This window comes from Carcharhinus amblyrhynchos, chromosome 8 (assembly GCF_965287045.1).
Source record: "Carcharhinus amblyrhynchos chromosome 8, sCarAmb.v2.hapA, whole genome shotgun sequence".
Taxonomy (NCBI): Eukaryota; Metazoa; Chordata; class Chondrichthyes; order Carcharhiniformes; family Carcharhinidae; genus Carcharhinus; species Carcharhinus amblyrhynchos.
The window spans coordinates 8,121,138-8,148,225 of NC_137331.1; the positions used below are offsets into that span (position 1 = coordinate 8,121,138).

General features: G+C 39.9%; 1 protein-coding gene across 1 annotated transcript in view; it reads right to left on the bottom strand.

Moving 5' to 3' along the window:
* Positions 1-267: 267 nt before the first annotated feature.
* The window catches only part of vps41 (VPS41 subunit of HOPS complex), a 162,591-nt gene continuing 135,770 nt past the window's right edge, over positions 268-27,088 (bottom strand). Inside the window, exons 22-29 of the mRNA XM_080193618.1 lie at positions 24,052-24,189; positions 22,366-22,420; positions 17,152-17,292; positions 11,821-11,957; positions 9,815-9,914; positions 7,017-7,061; positions 3,087-3,166; positions 268-813 (exon numbers count right to left, since the gene is read on the bottom strand). Coding sequence (XP_080049744.1) covers positions 754-813; positions 3,087-3,166; positions 7,017-7,061; positions 9,815-9,914; positions 11,821-11,957; positions 17,152-17,292; positions 22,366-22,420; positions 24,052-24,189 — 756 coding nt within the window. The 3' untranslated portion in view covers positions 268-753. The remainder of the gene's footprint in view (positions 814-3,086; positions 3,167-7,016; positions 7,062-9,814; positions 9,915-11,820; positions 11,958-17,151; positions 17,293-22,365; positions 22,421-24,051; positions 24,190-27,088) is intronic.

Consider the following 27,088-nt stretch of genomic DNA (forward strand, 5'->3'; position numbering starts at 1 on the left):
GTAGTTGAGGTGAATAAGGGGGAGCATTTAAGGGAAGATTAAAAAAGCAAATGAAAGATAAGAGAATAGAGGGTAATGCTGATATAGTTAGAATAGAAAGGATGTGAGGAAGTTGCAGCGGAACATAAACCTTGATATAGGAATGTTTGGATAAATAACTGGCTTTTGAACTGTAAATTCAGTTTAATTCTATGAAATACTTAACTCTAAATATACAGGGAAAGATCCTGAGGAGGATGCATCAGTGAGTGCTGCAAAGTGTGCTTCACCATGTTAGCCCGAATGAGAAAATAACCATTGTCAGTCTGGAATTTATGAAATAAGTTATTTATCACAGGATATTTAATACACAATTACCACTTCTGCACAGTAACACATGCAGCTCAGAGTAAATCAAACTCAGATTCCTTTATAACGGTAATGTACAAAAACAAAGGTAAGTACATTTTAACTAGGCTGTAATTTTAGCAAGCACTAACATTTTGGAAAGTAGTTTATCGACCTGTAAAAATGTCAAAGTCAATGCATATAAGGCAAACAGACTACCTGCTTACTGCAGTTAAGGAGTTACAGTCAGTGCTTTCTCCTCCGAAGTTGAATGATTCCAAAGTAACTTTTATTAACGGGTGGCATTTGACATTCACACAAGTACAAGCTTTGAAGGAGTAAGCTGATATTTGAGAGAAAACGCCTTATATTACAACAATTCAGCCATTTTAAATTCGTGGTCCTCAATCAAATTCATCTCATGTTTTAAGCCTCATTCAGTCCACTGGCAGGTCCTCTACGTTTTGCACTGCAGATATTACAGAACTGTTTAAAATGAAAAAAATATGTTAATCTGTACTGCTCCTATAACAAAACTGAAGTAACATTTTACCTTAGATAAGAGAAGACTGAAAACATTACAGGAATTTGTAACCGTTATTGTAACATCTTTGACATGTCTTGTGACTGAGTGCACTTCCTCCATGTCTAACCAAGTATATCCCACATTGCAAATTGGATATCCTTAACACCAGCGTAGGAAACTGCAAGCATGCAGAACTGCTTGTAAAAATAACTCTGCTATAAAGGGCTTGTTTCATGGAGCTTGAGTTCTTTCTGCAATATTTTTGTTACATAATATTGAGCTAATTAAATATTGGGTAGACCAAAGTCATTGTCTTCAACAGCTCTCTCAAACTTCATTCCCAAGGTAGGGGTTCCCTCCCCCTTCCCTGACCATTGTCCTAGACTGAGCCAGACTGTTTGAAACTTCAATATCCTATTTAACCCGAGGCTGATCTTCTAATGTCATATCCTCTCCATCAACTAGTCCACTTACTTTCACCTCCATAATATTGCTCATCAGTTGCTAAAACCCTCATCCATGAATTTGTTAACTCCTGATTTGGCTGGTCCAGTGATCATCTGGCTGATTCTCATCATACACTTTCTGGATACTTTGGCTTCTTCAAAATTCTGCTGCCAATATCCCACTTCACACCAAGTTCTGTTCCCCGGCTCCTGTGTCTGTCGATTAACGTTGGCTTTCGGTCCAGCAATGGATGTGTTGAAATCCCTGTATAGCCTCATATCCTCCAATGCTTTTAAGCTCCTCCAGCTTTTACCACACTCTGAGGTGCTCCACTGTGCATACCCAGTTTCCTTCACTCCACCACTGGCAGCCGTGCCCTCAGGGTTGGCCCCAAACTTTGGAATTACTTCCCTAAGTCTTGCTGCCACTCTCTCTTACTCAACAATGCCCTTCAAAACTTATCTCTTTGAACAAGTATTTGGTCACCTATCCACTATCTCCTGTGGTTCAGTATTTAGTTTGATAACTTTCCTGTGAGTTGTCTTAGAAAATTTTATTATGTTAAGTGTTATATAAATCTAAGTTGGTGCTGCTGTTGCTCAGTGGAAAAGTGCCTGGTTTGCTGCAATTCTCTACCATCCATTCATGCACTATCAGCCCAGAATTAATTTCACCCTCATAAAAATCTTTCAAGCCTGATGCAGCCAGTCAACCCTTGCTGCCTAAGCAGATTAATCCCCTTTCAGAGACTGATTGTACACACTCTCATTTTCCTGCTTGCTTTTTCATGTTTGAGTAGAAGAACGTCACAAGGGATTTCGTTTTGCTTATAAATATGAAGATGAGATAAAAAAAACTTTCCAGATGAAAGAACCCACAGAAACAAATCTCAGGAGACAAACGAAAGATCTTTTGGGAACACGTGTAGATTTATAGCTCTTCTGCTCAAAGTTGATTTTAGAAAATGCAGTGAAACAAGAGCAAATATATATTGATTATAAACTATAAACAAAGAACACCTTGTTATCAACATTTAAACTTAAATCTAGATGTCAAATAGTACTTAACGTAAGGTTTACTGGACTAATATCTGGAAAGGGGCTGTTGTCTTAGGAGGAAAGATTAGACAGGGTAGGCTGTGCCTGCTGGACTTTAGAAAAGGAGACTTGACTGAAACATACGAGATCCTGAGGGGTCGTGGCAGGGTGAATGTGAAGATAATGTTTCATCTTGTGAAAGAACCTAGAACTAGGGGGTTACTGCTTAAAAATAAGGGATGCTCATTTAATACAGAGATGAGGAGATTATTTCTTTCAGGGGGTCATGAGTCTCTGGCACTCCCTTCTTCAAAAGGCAGTGGAAGCAGTCTGAATATTTTTAAGGCAGAGTTAGACAGATTTTTGATAAGCAAGGGGACGAAAGGTTATCAGGGGTAGGTAGGAACGTGGGGTTGAGATCATTCATGGTCTTATTGACTGGTGGAGCAGGCTGGAGGGGCTGAATGGCCTACTCCTGCTTCTTATTCATAAAGTAGAACCTCTCACTGCAGCTGGATAAACATGGAAAAACATTCCTGCTTCAGTTCTAGAACTTTTTCTTCTCAAGTTTTGTCTGAAAAGAAACCATCTTCGAATCATTATTATCAATCACAAGGTGTAGTAATGGAGGGTTAGAGCAATGTGCCCCCAAATAAAACAAGCTCCAATCACAATGCAGAAAAATTGGACATAACATTCACACAAATTCCATAATCCTTATTGCTCTACACAAACTAACAACAACATACCATGCCAGGAGCTGGAAGGCAATCCTTGTGAAACATGTGCCTGCAGTGAAAGACTACCACACTGAATGTTTTTGCAGTGTCTAAAATGAGGAAACACAAAATACTAACTTAAAGAAATTATGGACACAGATACAAAGGAAAATATTGCAGATGCTGGAATTCTGAAATGAAAACAGAAAACGCTGGAAATGTTCAGCAAGTCAGGCAGTATCTGTGGAGGGGAACACAGCTAACGTCTCAGGTCCTGATGACAGATAATCAAGACTGATCATGAACTCTGTTCCCTTCCACAGATGCTGTCTGACTCGCTGAGTATTTCCAACATTTTCTGTTTTATTATACATTCAAAGATCTTACTCTAAGTACAGTAAAGAAATAACAATGCTACAAAGAAGGGTATGAAGAAAGTAGAGTAATAAGCTTATCTGAGATCTGAGGGTAGTTGGATATTAGAGAGTTATCTCAGATCCAGATAAAGGTCCTATGCTCAGGTTTACGAACCACGGCCAGTGGTGCAGCCAGTGGATTTTTGCGGGTAATGGCAGAAGACGAGAACCTGGGAGGATAACGGCTGCTTACAGGTAGTAGCAGATCCTTTGGGAAAAGGATATGTGCTTCATCATGAGTGCTCAAAGGAAACAAAGGGAAACTACCTCTCATGTTATTTTCCCTAGTCATGTTGCAGATTGAAATTGAAAATGGGAGGCACTTATGAATCAACTGAAGAGGGAAGAGCAAGACCATGAGGTGTGGAGAAATGAACTACCCTTAGGTAGATAAGCATTATATGGGAAACTTGAAACTGAGATAGCAAATCTTACTGAATAATGGAACCCTGACTTGATGCCCCATGGAGTTGAAAAACAACTAGGTCAAAGTTTATTAAGCTACTCTCATTGTCCAGACATGATGAATACTACATGGTAACCCAGACCACACAAAGGAAATCTGTCAAAGTTGAATGGGATCTTAACAGAGAACAGAGATTTGACACTTTACTGACTTTTCTTTCTTGCAGGCCATCTGGGACTTCTGTTCACTTGGAAACTTGGGACATTTTCAGAGATTCACCAAAAATACGATGAGAACACAAAGATAGGAGAAAGCATATGCAATGCTAATTTCTAAACAGAGGCAGCCAATAAAGATGCGTTTGATAAACATGGATGATACTAAGTCTTTGGGAGACAATCAAGGCAGAAAAATCTAATGATTTAGTTTGAGAAGATAAAAAAAGCAACAGGAATTGTACATTTATAATTTTAGCAAAGTTTTTTGTCTGTAAAGATGGCAACGGGGAAAAATATTTTGGAAATGATCCGAATGATGCTTAATTAGAGGACGCAGTGTTATTGTACTTGGAGGTGTTCCAAATTTAGGAAAGGGATTGGCAATCATTCCATTTCGAATTCTAAACTTCAATTGCTGAGAATCATTGGCCCAATAAAGGATCATTAAAGGGCTAAAGAAAACGAGGTCTGATACCAAATACCATTCGAGTCAGATAAGGCTATGATTGCAATCACCACCGAAACATGAGCAAGGTGCCAGACACAATTGAACAAATCATGTAGAAACTCAGAAATTTTACACCATTGTTAATAATGGAGTGGGATCGTAACTGGAGCATTCTAGCCACCCATGCAAGCCTACTTCACCACTTGGTTGATTTGTGCCTCAACTCCTGAGCTGAAATTTCCTCCGAGATGACAACTGCAGACCAAGTGGTTTACCACCCACACTATTTTCAAGGTAGAGTAGTGCGGATAGGCTGGAATCAGGGTTGCTGTCTTTTGAAACAGGTGCAAGGCAGGAAGACAAGTGGGCAGACACCAAGGTGGACAGGTTAGAAGGCCTGCCTCCATTCGCTAGGACACTGGTCTAATTTTGTACCAATGATAGACACCCTAGCCCTCATGCCTTCACTCACATCTGCCATCTCCCATATCATCCCCTGCTCCTTCTATACTCTCCTGTTCCTAAATATCTTTGCATGCCTTTTCTTCACCCCCCCCACCCCGCCCCACTCTGATCCCCCCACTCTCCCAATCATCCAATATTCACTTTGGACAGAATTCATGAGCCCAATAGTATTGGAAAGTCTTTGATATGCTTATGAAACTTAAAATAAACAAACAGCCATTTAGAAAACGCTTAAAACTTAATCCTCTAGGAGTTTATAAAACTGTCAATCTAAACAAAATCTCAAAATTCCCCTGGACAATTGTATCAACAATCCCTGTTGAGCTGAATCGATTAGTGGTATTTGGAGCTCGGCCAAGCGTCCGTAATGAGATTCCACTGCATTATATCAACCAAACCTCTGGAGCTGAACACATTAAAGCTTTTGAAGTAGTTAACAGACCTGTTGCACAGTTTCAAAGTCAAAACAGATGGCTGACTTGTCAACCGATGAAAAGAAATCCAGTACAGGAAGCTACTGACATAGTTAAATTGATTTCTCAATACTGTTCAATGCAGAAAAGCACTTTAAACTAATGTATCTGAGAACTATTCCACTATCACAACGCTGATAAATTTACCTTTCTAAACAAAGCATCTATCATCAATCACCATATTAAAATCACACAAATTATAAAACAGCATTATATTATGACATGTAAAGTTAGCCACAGCCTTTGAATTTACCTATTAGAAGGTTTCCAATTCCATAACAGGCCTTCTATGTGGTTCACAAACCCCTGAATTGAATGAACCACATCTCCCATGTTGGGGATCTTTCAGAAGCCAGTCCAATTCCATGAATATTGCAAATCACCACCACTGCAAAGGGGCTGTTTGCATTAGAACTGCTGTTTGTGGATTTGTGACCTGCACCAGTACCTGGTATACTTCGATATACCACACAACAGGAAGGGGGGTGGAAATTTTGGAACTGGCTCTTGTCCACCACTTTTTCTCCCCACTGACAGTTTCCCATGTTGGGATAACAAACTTTGGCCCCGTATATCCTTCTTAGCTTTATATTCCTTTAAACCTTAACTTAGTAATTAGAATATCCTGTTTTGAAAGCTCCCACTGTTTGGAATCTACTATTTTTGGGGTGGAGAATTGCAAATTTCTATTCCCATCTGTTGTGAAAAAGAGCTTTCTGATTTCCTTTTTAAATTGTCAAGCTCTAATGTTCAATGACGACCCCTCATTCTTGACTTCTCCCACTAAAGGGAAGGGTTCCTTGATCTGCCGATCCATCTACACGATCCAATCCTTTCAAACGTTTTAAACACCTCAATCCTCAATATTTTCAGTAACGAAAGGGGTTTCATAAATAAGGCCCTGAACTGAAGTCATAAAATAGCTTCTGTTGTAATTCGAGTCCTGTCGACAGAATAGGGTGAACTTGGATGCCACAAAACAGTAGGTAATGATACCAGACTTGCACGCCACTGATTGTGGGGTCAAATCTCATCATGGCAATTTGCACTGTTAATAATAGTGAGAAAGTGAAAATAAAACAGTATTTCACTTAGGCGGTTTGAGGAGGAATTTGAGACAGAATAGTTCGCCCGCCATAAATAAAACAAGTATTCTTTCCTGAGCTACAGACATATACCAGATTGAATATTTTAGATAAGCCAATACATGAATGAAAACTCCACTGACTCACAGGGGCTGTTCTCTTTACTCAAAAGAGGAAAGGAATCGGGTAAATAATCCTGCATGCGAAGTGAAAATAATAATTCAACACTGAACTTATGATTTTAACATCAAATGAAGAGAAGAAAAGAAAGCTAAAAGAAATACATCTGCAGAAAGGTACTTTGACTAAACTGAACTGCTGTATCATGCATCCTGCCACTGAATATAGGTAAAATTACAGAGTTTTACTTTATACCACATAAAGAACATGACAAAGTGTTTTGTATTTTTTCAGATTTACAAGCCTTTTTCTCCATTTATGTTACCCACCTGCAGGCAATATGGGTGAATGACATGATTCACAAATATTCTCTTCTGCAAGGAAACAGAGTGATTATTGTATATTCTGTTGACAAGACATCATTTCTATCAAAGAATTGTTATCTGACCCCAAGCCAAATCATTCACAGAATCACATTACATAGCAGGAAGTAATTTGGCCCATTGTATCTGTGCTGGCTTTTAAAAAATGCTACTCCTCTGCTTAAGTATTAGAATTATAGAATCCATACATGCAGAAGGAAGCTATTTGGCCCATCCAGCCTGAACCAACAATCCCACCCAGGCTGTATCCCTGTAACCCCACATATTTACCCTGTTAGTCCCCCTGACACGAAGGGGCAAGTTTGCATGGCCAATCAATCTAAACCGCACATTTGTGGAGTATGGAAAAGCCAGAGTACCCGAAGGAAACCCACACAGACATGGGGGGAACGTGCAAACTCCACACAGTGACCCAAGGCTGGAACTGAACCTGGGTCCCTGGCTGTGATTCAGCAGTGCTCACCACTATGCCACCATAGTGCCTGGGATAAAAATCAGTCTGAAAGGTACAGAATTCTTAGAATACATTCAGGAGAACCTTTTGAGCCAGTACATAGCAAGAGAAGTCTCAGTTCTGGGCTTAGTTTTAGGGATAGAGAGATTGAGATGGTTTTATAAAATTATTTCATGATGCGTGGGTTTCACTGGATAGGCCACCACTTATTCCCTCACTGCCCTTCAGAAGGTGCTGTCAAAGGAGGCTTGGTGAGTTGCAGTAGTGCATCTTGTAAATGGTATATGCTACTGCCACTGCACATTGGTGGTAGAGGAAGTGACTATGTAAGGTGCTAGATGAGGTACAGTCTGCAATGTCCTGGATGGTGTTGAGCTTGAGTGCTGCTGGTGCTGCACTCCAGACAAGTGGAGAGTATTGCATCACAGCCTGACTTGTGCCTGTGGATAGTGGACAGGCTTTGGAGAGTCAGGAGATGACTTACTTGTCATTGTTGGCCTATTTCAGTTTCAGATTAATGGTAACCCCGCCCCAAGGTTATGAATTGTGGGGGATTCAGCAATGGTGGCGCCATTGAATGTCAAGGGTAGATAGTTGGATTACCTCTTGTTGGAGATGGTCATTGCCTGGCATTAGAGTGGCTTGCATGTAACTTGCCATTTATCATACCAAAATGATGAGGAAATATTTATTTTTGTTCACAGTAAGATCATTAACCAGGGAGCACAAATTTAAGATAATCCATGGAAAGGTAGAGGGGAATTGAGGAATAGGTTTTCATCCAGAGGGTGGTGGGGTATGGAATTCACTACCTGAAAGATTCGTCAAGGCAGAAATTTACACTTGCATTTGAACAATATTTGGAAATTCACCTGAGGTGCTTAAACCTAAAGGGCTTTAAAATAAAAAATAGAAGGTGGGAGAGGCTGGATAACTTTTTTTCAGCCAGCATAGACAATGGGCTGAATGGCCCCCAACAGTGCCACAAATATTTCTACGTTTCTCTGTCTCCATGGGACTGCAATGTTTTCCTTTTTAAATACATACCCAATCCCTTTCTGAACGTTACTACTACATTGACTTTAACCACCCTACCAAGCAGTGCATTCCAGATTATCATAACCTTTTACATATAAAAAAAACCTCACTAGTTCTTTTGCCAATTATCTTAAATCTGCATTCTTTGGTTATCAACCCTTGTGCCCCTGGAGGCTGTTTCTCCTTTTCATTCCATTAAAATATTTCATAGTTTGACCCTTGTTAAATGACTCCTTAACTTTAGTGCTCTAACAAACAATCTCATCTTCTCTAGCGTCTCCACATAACTGAACTCTCTGGTACCATTTTAGCAAATCATTTTTACTACACCTTTTCCAAACCTTTGCATTGTTTATAAATTGTGGTACATAGAACTGTGCATTACTACAGTTGAGGGCTAACCAATGGTTTCTAAAAGTTTAGAGTAACGACCTTGCTTCTGTATTCTTGATGTACTTATAAAGTCTTAGTAACTTGTCATATCATCTTCAAAGATTTAAATATGTAGAGCCACAGGTCTCTAATTTTGCATTCTTTAAAATTATACAATTTCGCTTTTATTGTATCTCATTCTTCCAAAGTGCATCACTTAAAAGTATATATAAAATATAATCTGCCGTGTCTGCCCATTGCACCAATTTGTCTATGCCCTCCTTTAGTTTACTACTATTCTTCTTAATGATTGCAAGATCTGAGTTTAATGATGTCTGCAAACTTTGGATTATGCCCTCTGTAACTGTCCAGATGATTAAAATACAGCAAAAATGTAGCAGTCTTAATACCGACACTTGGTAAACCCCATGGTGTATTTATTGCCCTCTGTTTGAAGGGTGCCTTTCACCACTACTTTCTGCTTTATGTCCCTGTGCCACATTTATAGCTACACCATCACTCATTCTTTAGTTTGACAGACAATGATTTAAAAACATTAAAACCAGGAGCGACCCCAAGGAAGTAGCAAGAAAAAGTCAAATTCCATCAGGTTTTTAAATTTAACTGTATTGACCGTGATGTTTCATCATTAGAGTTAAATTTGTATTTTAACTTTGAACACAATTTATTGAAGGTTGAACAGTGTGATGAGTCAATAGTTATTCAGTGTGAAAATGTAATTCCCCACAGAATATTTCTAAGGATAAAGCAGAAATACTCAATAACATTGACTGTCAGCACAATTTTAATTACAGCTTCACTTGTACACTAAAGGTGCAGCAAACTCTGTTGAATGGATAGACTCAAAATTTTATTTTACCATCAACGCAAACTCCTCTCAGCTGCGTTTTATGCATTTTTTTCAGCAATGTCAGACAATCAGAAACAATAATCTTTTTACATCCCTCCCTCAGCAAAATCTGCAAGAGAAAAAAAAACAAGTACAGCTGTAACAATAAAAAATATTTTATCTAAGACAATTTACTATTAAGATACCACCAAGGTGGGCGAGGAGGTAAAGAGAGAGGTTGTGTTCTACTCTTGTCATGGAACAAAACTGCTGTTGGATAACAGTAAAGTAAGAACTTGCATTTATGTAGAACCTATGTCCCTTGGATATTCCAAAATACTTTGCAGCCAATTCATGAGGGACACAAAAAAGAATAGCCACTAGTTTTTGAAAAACAAGGTTCATAAACAACAAATAAGTTGAATGATCGGTTTATTGGTTTTAGATGGTGTTGATCGAGGGAAGAACATGGGTCAGGACAAAGAGACAATTCCCTGTTCTTCAGATAGTGCCATGGGAACAGGGGAGGGGGGTGGGGATTGAGATAATGGTTTAATCTAACATCTCAACTGAAAAAAGGCACCTTTGAGAATTACACTGAATTGTTACTCTACATTATGCAACATTCAGATTTGAACCAAATTGATTCAAAGGTAAATTGACACTATTCTGCACTAGTTAATTGAAAACCAGGAACCATGTGACAGTCAGCTCAAAAGCTTCTAACTTATTAAAAACTTGCAAGAACCTGTCCTCACTTGGAGCTCATTCAGTTGAGATTTGAACTCCACTATTGACTAGATAAACCCAAAAATTGAGAACATTAAAAATGGAGTCACTTACAAAAATACATGTGTTAAAACTTGCTGTACTGCCTCACTCTTTACAAGCATTGGCATCTCTAATGAGATCAGATGACAACTCTTGTCCTAATGCACTAGTTTGGAGTGCCATGATATATATGAGGAGGCAGGGTGTGGGGACTGAAGGCTGACAGACTATTGCAGAATATTTGAGTGCGAGGCTGGGAGAGACACTTTTGTTCCTCGTGGTGCACAAGCAGGGCTGTAGAAAGCAAGAACCTCCTCAATCCATTCTGCCCTCAGCTGTTACATTTCCAGTGGTTTGGGAAACCCATGTAGGATAGCGTTAACTTAAACTCACTGTCAAACTATCATTAACAATGCCTCATATGTTATAATTTATGTGTCTACATATCCTCAAATGCTCCAAAAGCCTCGGTGGTTAAAATAAAAGGAGTTGAGTTTTGATTCCATTGATCTCACTATTTAACTCTACTTGCCCCTCAGTGATACTCTTGAGCTTAAACACCGTCTGTCCTCAGCAGTTTGTTCTGGTTGTCCACAACATCTCATCAAGTTCAGCCAGTCAGTGGCTGTGGAGATCATGTGGACAATGGTAATGTCACTGGAAGCTCTAGATTCAAGTCAGGACTTGCTGTCCATGTAAAGAGCATTCAAGATGCAGTTTGACATTAAACCAGCTAGGAATCCTTCCACCACCTCCCCACTATTAACCAAAGGGAAAAAGTGTGAAGGTGCATAAAAAAAGGTCACTAAACTCCACACAGATTAAGAAGGTCCTAGGCTTGATTCCTGGTTTGCACTGAGGAACACAGGAGGGCAAAAAGTAAAAAAAAATCTAGCAAAATGACTCATGGTATATTCAGTCCCAGCTGAATCGTGCCTGAGTGTGATGTTTATAGCTAGTGTCTGTTCTCCCTAAGACCTTCAATATATACTAGTGGATTGCCTACTGGGGTCAAATTGGACACTTTTTTGGATTATGGTTTTATATCAAATGATATTACCATGGGCATTGTGGATTGCTGAGAACGGGGCCAGGGAGTTGATATAAGTGAAAATCTAGTTTCCCACTTCTCAGTCCCCTCTCCACAGATCCCACTGCGTTTCTATCTCTCAGTCTTCTTTCGCCAAACTCCCGTGGAAATTCTACCCAATGCTTTCTTTGCTCTTTTTCTTCCAATTCCCCTTATGTCTCCCACTGAAACTGACCTGCAAGTTATAATCTTGAAGGATCTTCACTAGCGAATCCCGCAGGTTAGGGATCTCCATGCCTTCCTTTATTCGGTAAATCAAGAGGATAGGATCAACATGTGTCCCAATATTGTTCAACAGTCCAGTTATGAACGCTGTGGAGGTAGAATAGAAGCTATTGTTAGGAGGCAGTTTTATGTCCTGGGCCAATGCACAATATTCATGTGCTTCTCAATTCCAAATCAACGTCTTACCTAAGTGCTGAATTCCAACCTCTCAATCCCATTCTACCCTGTAGAATGTTAGTGCTCTTAAAATAATGAAATCTCTTAAAGACTAGTTTGGAAACCACAATTAGCAACTGTTTGGAATAACACCATAATTCCCATTTTCCTCAAATGTAGCCAAAACAAGGAAGATCATCAACAATTAGCCAAACCTGAATCAGACACTAAGTTAAACATATCTTGTAAAGTTTGATCCAGAAGCCTTTTCTGTCCATTGACACCCAGTTATAAGATAGATAGCAATATTGGGGTTGCCCCTATGTTCAATCACAGCCAATGCTAGGCATTTAGACTTCTACATAACTACATGTATTTTATCTGAATGGGTCATGGCATTAGAGTATTTACTCTGAGGGATTCTAATTATACCATCATCAGTCTAAATTATATACACTTCAGGATACAATAAAATCCTGTGTTTTAAAAAGCTAGGGTAGGTACTTGTGATCCAAGTTATTTATTGATTACATCTGGATTTATGAAAATCAGAGTGAATGAGAAGCTAATTCAGTAACTCAAGTCACATTGCATTTGATCATAATTTCATCTTGAGGGCAAATTACTTAACACGTGACAAGTTTGATACTCAGACATAGAATGATTTTTGATATAAATGCTGCAGCCCATAAACAATTCCTGTGACTGTTGTAGCCTTGTAAGTACAAAGCCCAGCAGACTAAATAAGTGGCTTCCTCTGAGGAATGAACCATCTGAGAATGATAGAAGGACATGCCTCTTATTGCACTTTTTTTTAGTGAATCTTCTCAGGCAATCAATTAACTGGCGGTTTAGGTTTCACCAAAGACCTGGCGAATACTCTCTCAGAGGTGATGCTAAACGTCACTGTAATGAACTTCAAATCTAAAGCACAAGCATTAGAGAGGTAAGTAAATTAAGACATTTAGGGAGAGATCCAGAGTTTAGTAATCCAGATCTCCCACCCAACCTACTCAACTGGAGAAGGCTGCTGGTCACTCAGGGAAATAAACTAAAGGGGAAAGAAGCCAGAGGATAGGAATTCAACTTAAATATAAAATTTTCAGTTGTGGTGTGGCATTATTTTACATCACTCACTGTAAGAAACCAGATATGCTCAGGATACAAAATACATCTTGAAAAACAGTGAAAACTGTACAAGCATGAGAATAAAGATAGATAGAAAGGTGATGCTTTTTCTCTCATAACATTTTGGTAACTCTTTCGAACTTTTAAGTTTACTAAGTTTGGGAAATTCAGTCTTGACTACACAGCATTTATTAGTGACTTGAGGCTGATCCAGAATTGGCCTCAAAAGATCTCCATATAACTATGGACATAAGCCATAAGTAATTTCTTCTTAGAATACAATGAAACCATTCCAAAGATGGCTCCGCAGAACCATAATGAGACAATAATAGGTACCAAGCCAAAGCAGGCAACATCAGGACAGGAGACCAGGAACCTGATCACAGGAGCCCATTTTAAGGACCAAAGGGAGAGAGTGAGGGAGGGACTTGGAGAAATCCAAGGGGTGGAGGGAATTCCAGAGATTAGGGCCTCAGCAAAGGAAGTCGTGACTTTGCCTGCTGCTATGGATGAGTTGGAGAAGCACAGAAATCCAGAGATGGAAGACCAGAAGGTGTTTTTGAGGGGCAGAGGGCACGGTTTGGCAACTGTAAGAGTACAGAAGTAGGAAGAGGCGAGGACACGAAGGACCTTAAAAAAAGGATGAGAATTCTAAACTGAAGAATTTAGGGACTGAGTTAATTTTGGGCATTGAGCGCAGGGGTGATAGGAATGTGGATCTTGGTGAGTTAGTATTTGGGCAGCAGAGGTTTGGAAGAGCTGGAGTTCACATGGAAAATACAAATTTGGCCAGGACATCACTGAAATAGTTGAGTCTAAAAATTAATGATTGAGCAGCAGATGAGGGGTGAGGTTATGGAGATGGAATTAGGCACTCTCTGAGATGGAGAGTATATGCGATCTGAAGTTCAGCATTGAATAAACTGTGAAGATTGTAAAGCACCTGGTTCAATACGACACAGTGATTGGACAAGGGGAAAGGATCAATGAGAAGGGAACAGGACAGTGGTGGGGCTGAAGATTATGACTTTTTAAATCTCCCTCATGTTGAACTAGAAGAAATTGAGATCAAGACCAGATGTTAAGCAAGTAAAAAGACAATAGAAACAATGGAGGCATCATGAGAAATGGTAGAGACAGTGCTGGGATTTTATTGGCAGACTTGTGTAAACTGGCCGCATGGCTTTAGATGATATCCTCAAGGGGCAGCATCTGGCTGAGGAACTGGAGGGACCAAGGACAGATTCTTGGGGGGGCTCCAGAAATGACAGCACAGTGGAGTTTGAGGAGCTATTTGTGGAGATTCTGTGGCTGTGATGGGTAGATAAGAACGGAATCAAGGGTAGTCCAATGATACTAGATAATGGGGGAGGATAGTTGGATTAACTGCATCATAATTTGCAGACAGATTGAGAAGGCTAGGAGGAGTGCATCATGACCACAATCACTTCGAATGTCATTTGTACCTTTGATTAGGGCTGTTTCATGCTATCGAAGGGACAAAAATGTGATTGGAGAGTTTTAAGCATGGAGTTACATGAACAATGGGCATGGATTTCAAAGACAACCTCTTCAAGGACTCGAGTGTAAAAGGGAGATTGGAGGTGTGGCAAGTGTGTGTATTATGATCCCAGCTGATTTTACTACTGGACGGTCAGGTTTCATACAGAACCCTGGCTCAACAGACCATGATTTTTATTTTTTGTTTAGAGATATGGATGAACAGAGTCACAGATCTGCCTATTAACTTTTTACAAAAGAATAAAACATTTGCTAAACATGAAAAAATTGACTATCATTCAGTACTCGTTCACCTCACTGATATCTTCACAATGACAGACTTTAAGGATAGCACAAACCTTTAATAAAGTTCCACATGGGAGATTTGTAAAGAAGATAAATTCATATGGGATAACAGGTAATTTAATAGTGGTTCAAAATTGACGCAGTTGTAGGAGATAGAGGGTAATGACACAAGGCTGCTTTAGTGACTGGAAGTCAGTATCTAGGACACAGAGATCTGTGTTGGGCTCCTATAATTCATCATTTATATAGATGACTTTGATGATTAAGTTGGGGATAGAATTGGTTGGTTTGTGGATTACACAAAGATTGGACGGGTGGTTAACAGAGAGGCAGATGACTTGGGCTACAAGAAAATATAGATGGAATGGCCAAGTGGGCAGATAAGTGGCAGATGGAATTTAACCCTGAGAAGTGTGAGGTGATACACTTTGGGAGGAGTAATTTGACGAGAAAGTATTCAATGAACGGTTGGACGCTTGGAATTTCTGTGGAACAAAAGGGACCTTGGCGTCTTTGCCCACAGATCTCTGAAAGCAGAAGGGCATGTTAGTAGGGTGACTAAAAAGGTATATGGGGCACTTGCCTTTATCAATTGAGGCATAGATTACAAAAGCAGGGAAGTCATTTTAGAGTTGTATAGAACTTTGGTGAGGTCACAGCTAGACTACTGTGTGCAGTTTTGGTCATCACATTATCGGAAGGATGTGATTGCAGTGGAGGGGGTGCAGAGGGGATTCACCAGAATGCTGCCTGGGATGGAGCACTGAAGTTAAGAGAGGTTGTGTAGGCTTGGGTTGTTCACATTGGAGCAGAGAAGATTGAGGGACATCCCGATCGAGGGGTACAAGTTTATGTACAAGAGTGCAGAAGGAGCAGCTATTCTCCTTAGTTGAAGGGTCAGTCACGAAGGGACATAGGTTCATGCTGACAGGCAGGAGGTTTGGGGGGATGTGAGGAACAATCTTTTTACCCAGAGGGTGGTGACGGTCTGGAATGCTGCCTGGAAAGTGGCAGAAGTGGGTTGCCTCACATCCTTTAGAAAATATCTGGATGAGCACTTGGCACTTCATAACATTCAGGGCTATGGGCCAAGTGCTGGCAGATGGGATAAGGGAGGAATTAAGGTGTTTCTAATGCATCGATGCATTAGGGCCTCTTCTGTGCTGTATGATGTTATGATTCTAATATTTTCGTCAAGCAGACAGTCCATGTGAACTAACAGGCTAACTGTGGCCAGGCACACCACACTCTGAAACCAAGTGGCAGATGCCACTCAATACAGCTCTCGTGGATTTCTCATCAAATCCTCCCCCGTTGCTTGTCTCTCCCTGTGAATCAACTGGTCTCACTGGAATTGACTTCCACATGGCTGTTTCCAACTCTACTCTCAAAGAACACGCCTTAGAGTCTTCTCCCAAACAACTCTCTCTCTCGGATGCCTTCACCAAGGATCTATGCCAAGGATTTCAATTTCTTCTTTCAGTATTCCTCTGCTTTGAACTTCCATGTGTGTTTAAGCTTCTACACAACCTCTCAGCTACACAGCCATGCCAATCACAGGATGTTTTCAGGTGTCACCAACCTTAGTATTACTTTAGATGTCTGACTTATCATTAGCCAATTTACCCAGCTCTTAACCTTACAGCTCTATCTTTAATTTCACTGAAAAATACCCTGTTCAGATTCCAGTTCTTTGTCCCTTTGACTTCAGTTTTCCTGGGACTCTTCTTTTTATCCCCTGGTTTCTAGAATATCTGTTGTTTGGCTTCTGGGACTTGCTGCTCCATACTCCATTGCACCCTGCCTCTCTGTTGACAGTTTCTGTGAGGCTGCTTTCTTCTCAAGTACCTGGTTCCAACTGAACCACAACTGCTTATGCTTTTCAGCCTGGGTCCCTGGTTGCTAAGCATCAACCTAGTCTTTCTTTAAACTCTATTTGTCTTCACACTGTGAACCCTTTAATTATAACGGAGGTAAAATTTGAAATTAAACTAAAAACCCAAAGACACGCAGGCACCTTTGTTTACCATGAAGCTAATTAAAGTCTTAACCCTTTCTTATCTAGAAAGGCAACATTAAACTTACTTAAAGCTATACCATATTTCTAGAATTAACTTCTAATATTCGCAAATTCACAATGAAAGGTCAGCAAACTGTCTAAATTACTAATGGTTTAACACTATTTACATACGTGGCTTGTCAATGGAATGGGAAATGAGGTCCTCCCACAGTTCAGCATCATCCTGCTCCTTGGCAAACTCAATGGCTTTGTCTACGTCTTGCAGCTCCTCAGTTATCATTTGGAGTGCTCGCCGACTATTACCCATTCTACCTGCATGGGAAAAGAAAGCATTAGACTTCAGTTGTGGAGAGGTGCAATCACTAATCCCTAAATGTTATTAATTCTGCTCCAATAGAAATGACAGTGGGGTAGATTTTAAAACTTTTAACACTGGGAGGAAAATAGGTGATATCAGATTGAGCTCCCACTCCCATTTACACCCCAGTTTGATTTTTCTTTCTACTGATTTCAAAGGGAAAAAAAAACAAAAAAGCCAAGGATGTGAGATGACCTTCTCTCTAACACAAGATATTCTGAGTATTCTTCCAGCTTTCTAAGTTACTCCCCACCTTAATATTCAGAGACTTGGTGACTTTTACGACAAGAACCAGGCTGGCACAGTGGTTAGCACTGCTGCCGCACAGCACCAGAGACCCAGGTTCAACTCCCAGTTTGGGTCACTGTCGGTGCGGAGTCTACATGTTCTCCTGTGTCTACACAGGTTTCCTCCGGATGCCCCACTTTCCTCCCACAGTCCGAAAGACGTGCTGGTTAGGTGCACTGGCCACGCTAAATTCTCCCTCAGTGCACCAAATAGGCACCAGAATGTGGCGACTAGGGGGATTTTCACAGTAACTTCACTGCAGTGTTAATGTAAGCTTACTTGTGACTAATAAACTTCAACTTGAGATGTTTGCATAACTGAATTAGTGAAGGACATTTTCACTGATGGTCTGCAAATCCTATTAAAGAATGTGTCTAATCTGGTACTCAAACTTCACAGCTCCAAAATGGACAGTTAAATAATTAATTCCTCTGGGTGTGTAAATGGAAAATGGATTCGTCAATTTGAGGTGGCACATTATGGTGGTAGAAATAAAGAGGCCATGTGCTCCTGGGCAAATAACAACCCAAGCTGCAAAGAGCTGCAAAAGGATCAAGGGTTACAGGTACACAAATCATTACAGGTATCAAATAAAAACAGAAAATACTGGAAACACTCAGCAGCTCTGGCAGTTTCATTGGAAAGAATAGAGGAACTTGTATCAGGTGGTTGGCAGCTCTCTGGAGGAGGATGGTGGGATTTCCTTCCCACATGAAGGTGCTGGTCTGTCTCCAGCTAATTAATGAGACATTAAGAAGCTGTGGGGCAGTCATTGGGAGGAGGTCTAAGCACCCCACTGACTGTTCCAGTGATGGGATTACATTTATGCCCATATTACAAAAAGATTATGGAAGCACAGGAGAAAAAGCAAAATGAGAGAGGATGTAATTATCAGGACAAGATTGAACAGTGTGGTTAGCACTGCTGCTGCACAGCAGCAGGGACCCAGGTTCAATTCCCAGTTCGGGTCACTGTCTGTGCGGAGTCTATATGTTCTCCTGTCTGCGTGGGCTTCCTCTGGTGCTCCGGTTCCCTCCCACAGTCTGAAAGACGTGCTGGTTAGGCGTACTGGCCATGCTAAATTCTCCCTCCGTGTAACTGAAGAGGTGCCAGAATGTGGCGACTTGAGGATTTTCACAGTAACTTCATTGCATTGGTAATGTAAGCTTACTTATAACACTAATAAATAAACTTTAAACTTAAACATTATCAATGTGTGTATTTATTGTCCTGTTTTGATATTTCTGAAGTCAATGTGTACAGAAAGACAGTAGAGGGCACTGTTTACCATAAAATCAAACACAATCGCGATGCTCTCAGATTTCAAAAAAATGCTTTTCCTTTTAGGCAGAAATTACAATAAACCTTCATTTTATCAATAACATTTTATCAGCTTTTGAGATTAATCTTGCAAAATTTCTGGATATGAGATTAGAGAAATGAATGGGTGACTCAAATAGTGGTGTGGATTAACTGATTGCGGTTTGTGAATTGTTGCTCGTCCCAGATCAATGGGCCAAACAGCCTCCTTCTTCACTGTAGGGATTTTGTGATTCTGGGGAATTTCAAACTGAATAGCAGAGGCAAGAGATCAAACTTAGGAAGATGTGGTAAACCAAGAAGGCAAGAAAGATACAAGCACGGAAAATAATAAACAGACCACGAGAAGAAGGAACAGAGAGGAAGGACAATTCTAAGGGCAGATCAACAAATAAAGCTAGATGCAACACAAATAATAAAAGGATGAAACTAAAGACTCTGTATCTAAACATATGTAGCATTCAAAACAAAAGAGATGGACTGATTCGTTAAATAGAAATGAATAAACATGATCTGATAGCCATTACGGAGACAGGGCTATATGGCGATGGAGATTAGACACCAGAATATTAAATGGTACGTGGCATTTAGGAAGGACAGGATGCTTGGAAAAGTTGGAGGAATGGCTCTGTGAATTAAAGATGGTATTAGCACAACAGAGAGGGATGGCCTAAATTCAAAGAACCACGAGGTATAATCAGTTTGGATTGAGAGGAGAAATGATAAAGGCAAGAAATCACTTGTGGGAGTGGTGTACAGGCCTCCCTAACAGTAACCAGACAGAAGGATATAGTTATAAAAGAAGAGATAATGGGAACATGTCAGAAAGGTAGTGATAATCAAGGGTATTTTAATCTACACATAGACTGGGAAAAAACAAATGGGCAACGATAATTTAGATAAGCAGTTGACAGAATATTCTCAGGAAAGTTTTTTTTTAGTACAACACGTTCTGCAACCAACCAAAGAGTGCATTATACTAGGCCTGGTATCGCGCATTGAGGAAGTATTAATTGATAACCTCATGGCAAAGATATCTCTTGGTAGCAGCGATCGTAATAAGCTTGAATTTTACATTCAGTTTGAAGGACAGAAGAGTGTTTCAGAGACTCATTTTAAAATTAACTAAGGGCAATTATAAGGGCATGAAAGCAGAACTGGGAAACAAGATTAAGGAATAGATCAGTCGCGATGCAGTGGCAGACATTTAAACAGATATTTTAGAGTACATAGAATAGATACATTCTAATGAGAAAGAAATATTCCAAGGGGAGGACTCCTTAACCAATAAAGTTAAAAACAGTATCAAACTTAAAGAGAAAGCATATAATTGGGATAAAGACAGGTGGTAGATCAGATGATTTGACAGAATATAAAAAATAGCAAAGAACAACAATAAGATTAATAAGGAGGGAAAAATTAGAGTATGAGAGAAAGATGGTTAGAAATATTAAGATGGATAGTAAGAGTTTCTATGGTATTTAAATAAGAACTGAACAGGTATTTTACTTCACCATGGACAATACACGTAGCATACAAGAACTAGCCATAAACAAAGGGATGGGAGGGAGAAACTCAGAAAAAAGTACAATCACCAGGGAAGTGGCATTGAGCAAATCTTTGGGTCTCCAGCTGACAAATTCGTGGTTTCAGATGGGCTTCAATTCTTGGGTTTGAAAAGAAGTTGTAAGTGGGAAAACCTGAATAGGTTGGTAAGATTTTTAAACTTGAATATTAAGACACTGACAGAACTGCCAGTATTAATTAAATGACTTTTGAAACAAGTTTATAAGTTAACAAGAAAGCAGTTTACACATGATACTGTAAGATATTTAGAGAAGTGATTATGATCTTAATACATATATGCTGATATTATGAATGTATGAGTGTTTTTTTTATATTGTTCATTTTAGCTGAAAGCAATTTGCTGCAAAACATCATGGTAAAAGGCATTAGGGCAAAGCCATATTCCAAGAGAATGTTCAAATCTTGAGAATATGCCAGATTTATCAGTAAAGTTTTAGGCAGAGATAGCATTTAGAACATTTAATCACATTTCATGAATAGAGTTTATTCACTGTCCAGACAAGATGGATGTGTATCCAGATGTGGAGTCATGTGTTAATATATTTGGCAGTGACTTTTAAGGGAAGTCATGGGAACATTCATTTGAACTGATGTCTGGAGGTTACTAGGCAACACAGGAAGTGGGGTCAGCCAAGACAGGGGTTTGCTTCCGGATTATACGGACTAATAAAATGCCATTATGCCAGAGTGCAAGATGCAATTGGCTAAGGTATATGACAGGTATTATTGTTGATTTATGTGTATTGAAGATGATTGACTTAAAGCTAATGAAAGGCAGAGTAACTGATAAGAAAAATTTATAATTCGTGTATTTTGAATTGCATGCATCAGATTTCATTGGAGAGGTCTTGCTGCTCTATCTCAGAGCTGCCTTCACCCTTTGATGGTCTCCTAGCAACTGCTGGTCAAAATAAAGTTATGTCTTTAAACTGAGACACTGGCTTCGTGAGTCTTGTATTGCCTGAAGTTAAAGCAGTACCAGCCACCTCAGTAGCCCCACCAACAGAAGTAGTTAAAGTTTATTTAGTGTCACAAGCAGGCTTACATTAACACTGCAATGAAGTTACTGTGAAAATCCTCTAGTCGCCACAGTCCGGCACCTCTTTTGGGTACACTGAGGGAGAATTTATCATAGCCAATGCACCTAACCAGCACATCTTTCAGACTGTGGGAGGAAACTAGAGCATGAGTGAAACCCACGCAGACATGAGGAGAATGTGCAAACATCCATGCAGACAGTGACCCAAGCTGGGAATCGAACCTGGGTCCCTGGTGCTGAGACACAGCAGTGCTAACAACTGTGTCACCATGCCCTGTACGGTGTACATGGTTAAGGAGATAACTGATGAATCGGTTTGCATTTTCTAAAATCGCAGAAGCTCTGGTTTCCTCCCACAGTCTAAAAGATGTGCTGGTTACGTGCATGGGCCACGCTAAATTCTCCCATAATGTACCCATACAACTGCCGGAGTGTGGCGACTAAGGGATTTTTACAGTGACTTCATTGCAGTGTTAATGTACTTGTGACACGAATAAACTTCAAAAAAACTTTAAAACTTTACAAAAGACTTTTTTTTTATAATTAAAAGTCCCATATTTGACAAATACATAAATCTTTCCTTTTTGGCCTTGTAATGGAAGGACTGATGCTGCACACACACACACACATCTCAGAAATAACAATGCAATAAATTCTAAAACACTTGGGCTTTTCATGTTAATGGACTGTCTCTTCACTTTCAGAATGACCCACTCTGGAGAGGGACAGTTCAGCTACAGTGAGTTCTCCCCCAACCCTCACAAAACGTGCACAACAATAAATACGTTCTTACTCAAGAGAAAAACGGTCTCAGCGACAAAGTTCCGTTGCTGACAAATTTCAAGGGCCTGTGGCAGAGAGAAAAATAATTTAAATAAGTTGTCATTTCACCTCATTAATAATTTAGTCCTACAGAGCCTGCTTTTTTTTCCCCCGTCAGAGAAATGCTTGGGATGTTTCTACAAAGTTGCACATGTCTGCATTTTACATACATTTAACATTGAGTTTAAAGATATTTGCTTCTTAGGAAGATTTGGTTTTGGGAATGTGTTTCACACAGAATCAAATCTGATCTTAGCTTCTCTTTGTACTTTATAGATCCTCAGGATATGTGATGTTCCTTCTTTAACCCTGTTTTTTTAAGATTCCCAATCCTTCATTAATGCCTCTGTAAAACAGCGATTTTTAAATGTAAATATTTCTTGGCTTTTCTATTTACTTTTCTCCAATTTCAGGTGGTCTCCAGCAAAGGTATAGCCTTGATGCTGGATAATAAGTTACTCCATATTCAGTTACAACAGTCAAATGTTTCCAGTTATTTTGTTGTGGATGGGGGAAGCCTGTCACTGGATTTAAGTCACAAACAGTCATTTTCCTTTCTTGGTGCTGGCTGTAACATTCTTTGTCACAATCCCAGTACACCACCACTAGGAAACAATACAAGAGGGAACCTTTTAATCTGTATTATTTAAGAGCTCACTCACTTACTAAATATGAGCCTTCGCCGGTTTACAAACTGTAACACCACTTATCTCTTCTTGCAATGTGTTTCCCCTCGTAAACAAACCTTTTCACACCCAGTTTACTGAATGGATTTGTATGGAAATTTTCAGTTTCCTAAGATAAAGAGCAAATTCTCAACTTCTGGCCCTGAATCACCTCAATGGCTAAAACAAATTGCAGTCAAATCTCCAAGTTAAGGAGGCCCCATACCCAAGTCTTGCAGGTCCATGAAAAGCACTTAACTTTGTTAAGTGATGTTCCAACCTCCCAGTGCCTTGGTATACTCCAGCTTATACAATGCCTGAGTTTATCACATCATCCAAGTAGCATCCAAACGAGAGAAAGTATTTTGAAACATTGGGGGAAATGGGGCAAGGCGAGATATTAAAGTGTAATAATCCGTCTTGTATTTCCTGTACTTTTAACAAGTAGTAATCAGAACAAAAGCCAAAGCAGATATTAGGAGTAACTAAAAGCTTGGCAAAGTTGTGGGCTTTATGAAGGGTTTTTAAGGAGAAGGTGATAGAGACATTTAGGGAGGAGAGTAATTCATTCTAAATAGTTGTTTATTACATTATTTTCTGCCTTTAACCTTTGGCACAAAACAAGATTTAAAGATTAAAGAACAGAGCCCAGTTGATAAAGAAACAACAAAAGAGCATAACAAAGGACAGTACTTATGATATAGGCTATTTCCTCTCCATATCCCAAACAATAGCTTTTAACATGAATATATCCTATTGTATTTATATTAGTGCATTGTGAAGACAGGTGGGCAGGGAACTGGTAATACAATAATATTATAATCACAACTAGGCAGTAGCTGAATGCCAATAAAATATAATACAACTGGACGGTGCTTGCAATAGCAGGCATTGATAGCATGGGGCAGGTGGCACAAGGCTATGTGCAGTCCCTGCTGTAGTCAAGTGCAGATCTCAGAAAGGATACCAAGACACATAAAAGAGCAATTTACTTTTTCCAGTGGACAATGGGTGCTGTCTCTTAAGAATGGCAACAGGTTTGGTCGATCATATTCGGCATACAGACTGATCTGTTGCTCGTGGAACTTCTGTCCTTTATGGTGATCTCGCTTGAACAGGTGGTGCAAATACTGTTTAAAGAAAGCACAGAGCATGGCTGAAAACAGAACTATATGACATGCTAGAGATAAACTTGAGAATAAAATTAAATACGTTTAGCATCCATAAAATATTTTTATAATTACACCCTCCAAGGCAAACTAGTGATAAGGACATGTTCAGAAATGTTCTCTAATTCAGCTTGCAAAAAACATGCTTATGACAAAACGGGTAAGAGCTAAATACACTTAACGGGATAGAAATACCAAACTTTTAACCTTAAATTAAACTTCTGCAATTTTCTGGCTGTAATTCTGTCTGAGGATTGTTCACTTTGGCTCACATCTTATAGTCAATGGCAAAAAAATGGCATTGCTGTTGCTTTGAAGAAGGCTATTCAAAATTTTGAGTATGTTTTCCCCTCTGGCTTGATGGCATCACCACTATTAAAAATAGATTAACCAGCCACTCACTTCATTCCCATGTGCAGGACTGTGATCAGTGTGAAATGGCTACCACATTTGCCTGGATAAGACAGGGTTTAACAGTTAATTTGAAAGACAACATCTCAAAGACAATGCGGCATCGATCAAAGAAACTCCTCAGGATTTTATGTTTCAACCAGGTCATTGTTTACTCTTTTAAACTCCAATGGATACAAGACTGACAAGTCCAACCTTTTCTCATAAGGCAACTTGTCCATTCTTGGTATTAGTCTAGTAAACAAAGAAATGGCAGAGGAACTGAATGGTTACTTTGCATCAGTCCTCACAGTGGAAGGCACCAGTGGGATGCCAGAGCTCCAAGAGAGTCAGGGGGCACAGGTGAGTGTGGTGGCCATCACAAGGGAGGTTCTGGGGAAACTGAAAGGTCTTAAGGTGGATAAATCTGGACCGGATGGACTACACCCCAGGGTTCTAAAAGAGATAGCTCAGGAAATCGTGGGGACATTGGTGTTGATCTTACAGGAATCACTGGAGGTAGGGAGGGTAAACACAGTAAGAAGTCTCACACACCAGGTTAAAGTCCAACAGGTTTATTTGGTAGTAAACGCCACTAGCTTTAAGGATTTTCCCCTTCGTCAGGTGACTGGAAGCTGGTGGTGTTTACTACCAAATAATCCTGTTGGACTTTAACCTGGTGTTGTGAGACTTCTTACTGTATTTACCACAGTCCAACGCCGGCATCTCCACATCATGGCAAGGAGGATACCGGAGGACTGGAAAGTAGCTAATGTAACACCGCTGTTTAAGAGAGGAAGGCAGCAGATGGGAAATTATAAGCCTGTTAGCCTGACTTTGGTCACTGGCAAGATTTTAGAGCTCACTATTAAAAATGAGATCGCAGAGTACTTGCAAGCGCATGTTAAAGTAGTACTGAGATAGCACAGCTTTGTCAAGGGGAGGTCATGTTGACAAATCTGTTCGTGTTCTTTGAGGAGGTAAGAAGGAAGTTAGATAAAGGAGAACCAGTGGATGTGATTTATTTAGATTTCCAGAAGGCCTTCGACAAGGTGCTGCATAGGAGACTGTTAAATAAGAGTCCATGGTGATAAGAGTAAGATCCTGGCCTGGATAGAGGATTGGAGGACTGCAGAAGGCAGAGAGTGGGGATAAAGGGGTCTTTTTCAGGATGGTAGCCGGTGACTCGTGACCCTGTGCCTCAGGGGTCAGTGCTGGGACCACAACTTTTCACGATATACATTAACAATTTGGGGGAAGGAACTGAAGCACCATTGCTAAGTTTGCAGATGGTACAAAGATATGTAGAGAGACAGGTAGTATTGAGGAAGAAGGTGGGCTTCAGAAGGACTTGGACAGGTTAGAAGAGTGGGCAAAGAAGTGGCAGATGGACTACAATGTAGAAAAGTGTGAAGTTATGCACTTTGAGAGGAGGAATGGAGGCATAGACTATTTTCTAAATGGGGAAGTGCTTAGGAAATTAGAACACAAAAGGACTTGGGAGTCCTTGTTCAAGACTCTCAAGGTTAACGTACAGGTTCATTCGGCAGTTAGGAAGACAACTGCAATATTTGCATTCATGTTAAGGAGGCTGGAATACAAAAGTAAGGATGTACTTCTGAGGTTATATAAGGCTCTGGTCAGATCCAATTTGGAGCACTGTGAGCAATTTTGGGCCCATATCTAAGGATGGATGTGCTGATCTTGGAAAGGGTTCAGTGCAGATTCACAAAAATGATCCCTGGATCTCTGAAAGGAAATCCGTCATGTACCAGTGCAATTGAATAGCATCTGAAGCTGTGATTTTTGAAAAAAAATTGCTTTAAAATTTTTGAAATAAGAGTGGTAACTTGGTGCAGTTTGATTCATATAGTAAAAATGGGATAATCTCCAAAAGTGTCTAGTTTGTCATGTAAGTGACCTGATTTTAAATAAGTAGGAGTTTCTGATAATTGCGCTCATGTTTGAAGTCATTTTCAATGATGGTTAATTCAATCTGGGATGGTTTTGAGGGTAGAGCCATATTCCAACATGATTCATTTCAAACTAACCCAAGAGATTATAAAAATCTGATTTGCAGCAAGTGCTATGTGCACTTGAAAATTTTCATCTTCTATGTTTATTTATTTTATTTATCATTTATTAGTATCACAAGTAGGTTTACATTAACACTGTAATGAAGTTACTGTGAAAATCCCCTAGTCGCTACACTCCGGTGCCTGTTCAGGCACACTGAGGGAGAATTTAGCATGGCCAATGCATCCTAACCAGCATGTCTTTTGAACTGTGGGAGGAAACTGGAGCATCCGGAGGAAACCCATGCAGACACAGGGAGAACGTGCAGACTCCACACAGACAGTGACCCAAGCCGGGAATTGAACCTTGGTGCTGTGAGGCAGCAGTGCTAGCCACTGTGCTACCCTGCCATGGTTAACTTCTGATGATTTGCCACTGAAATTCAAGTGCAACC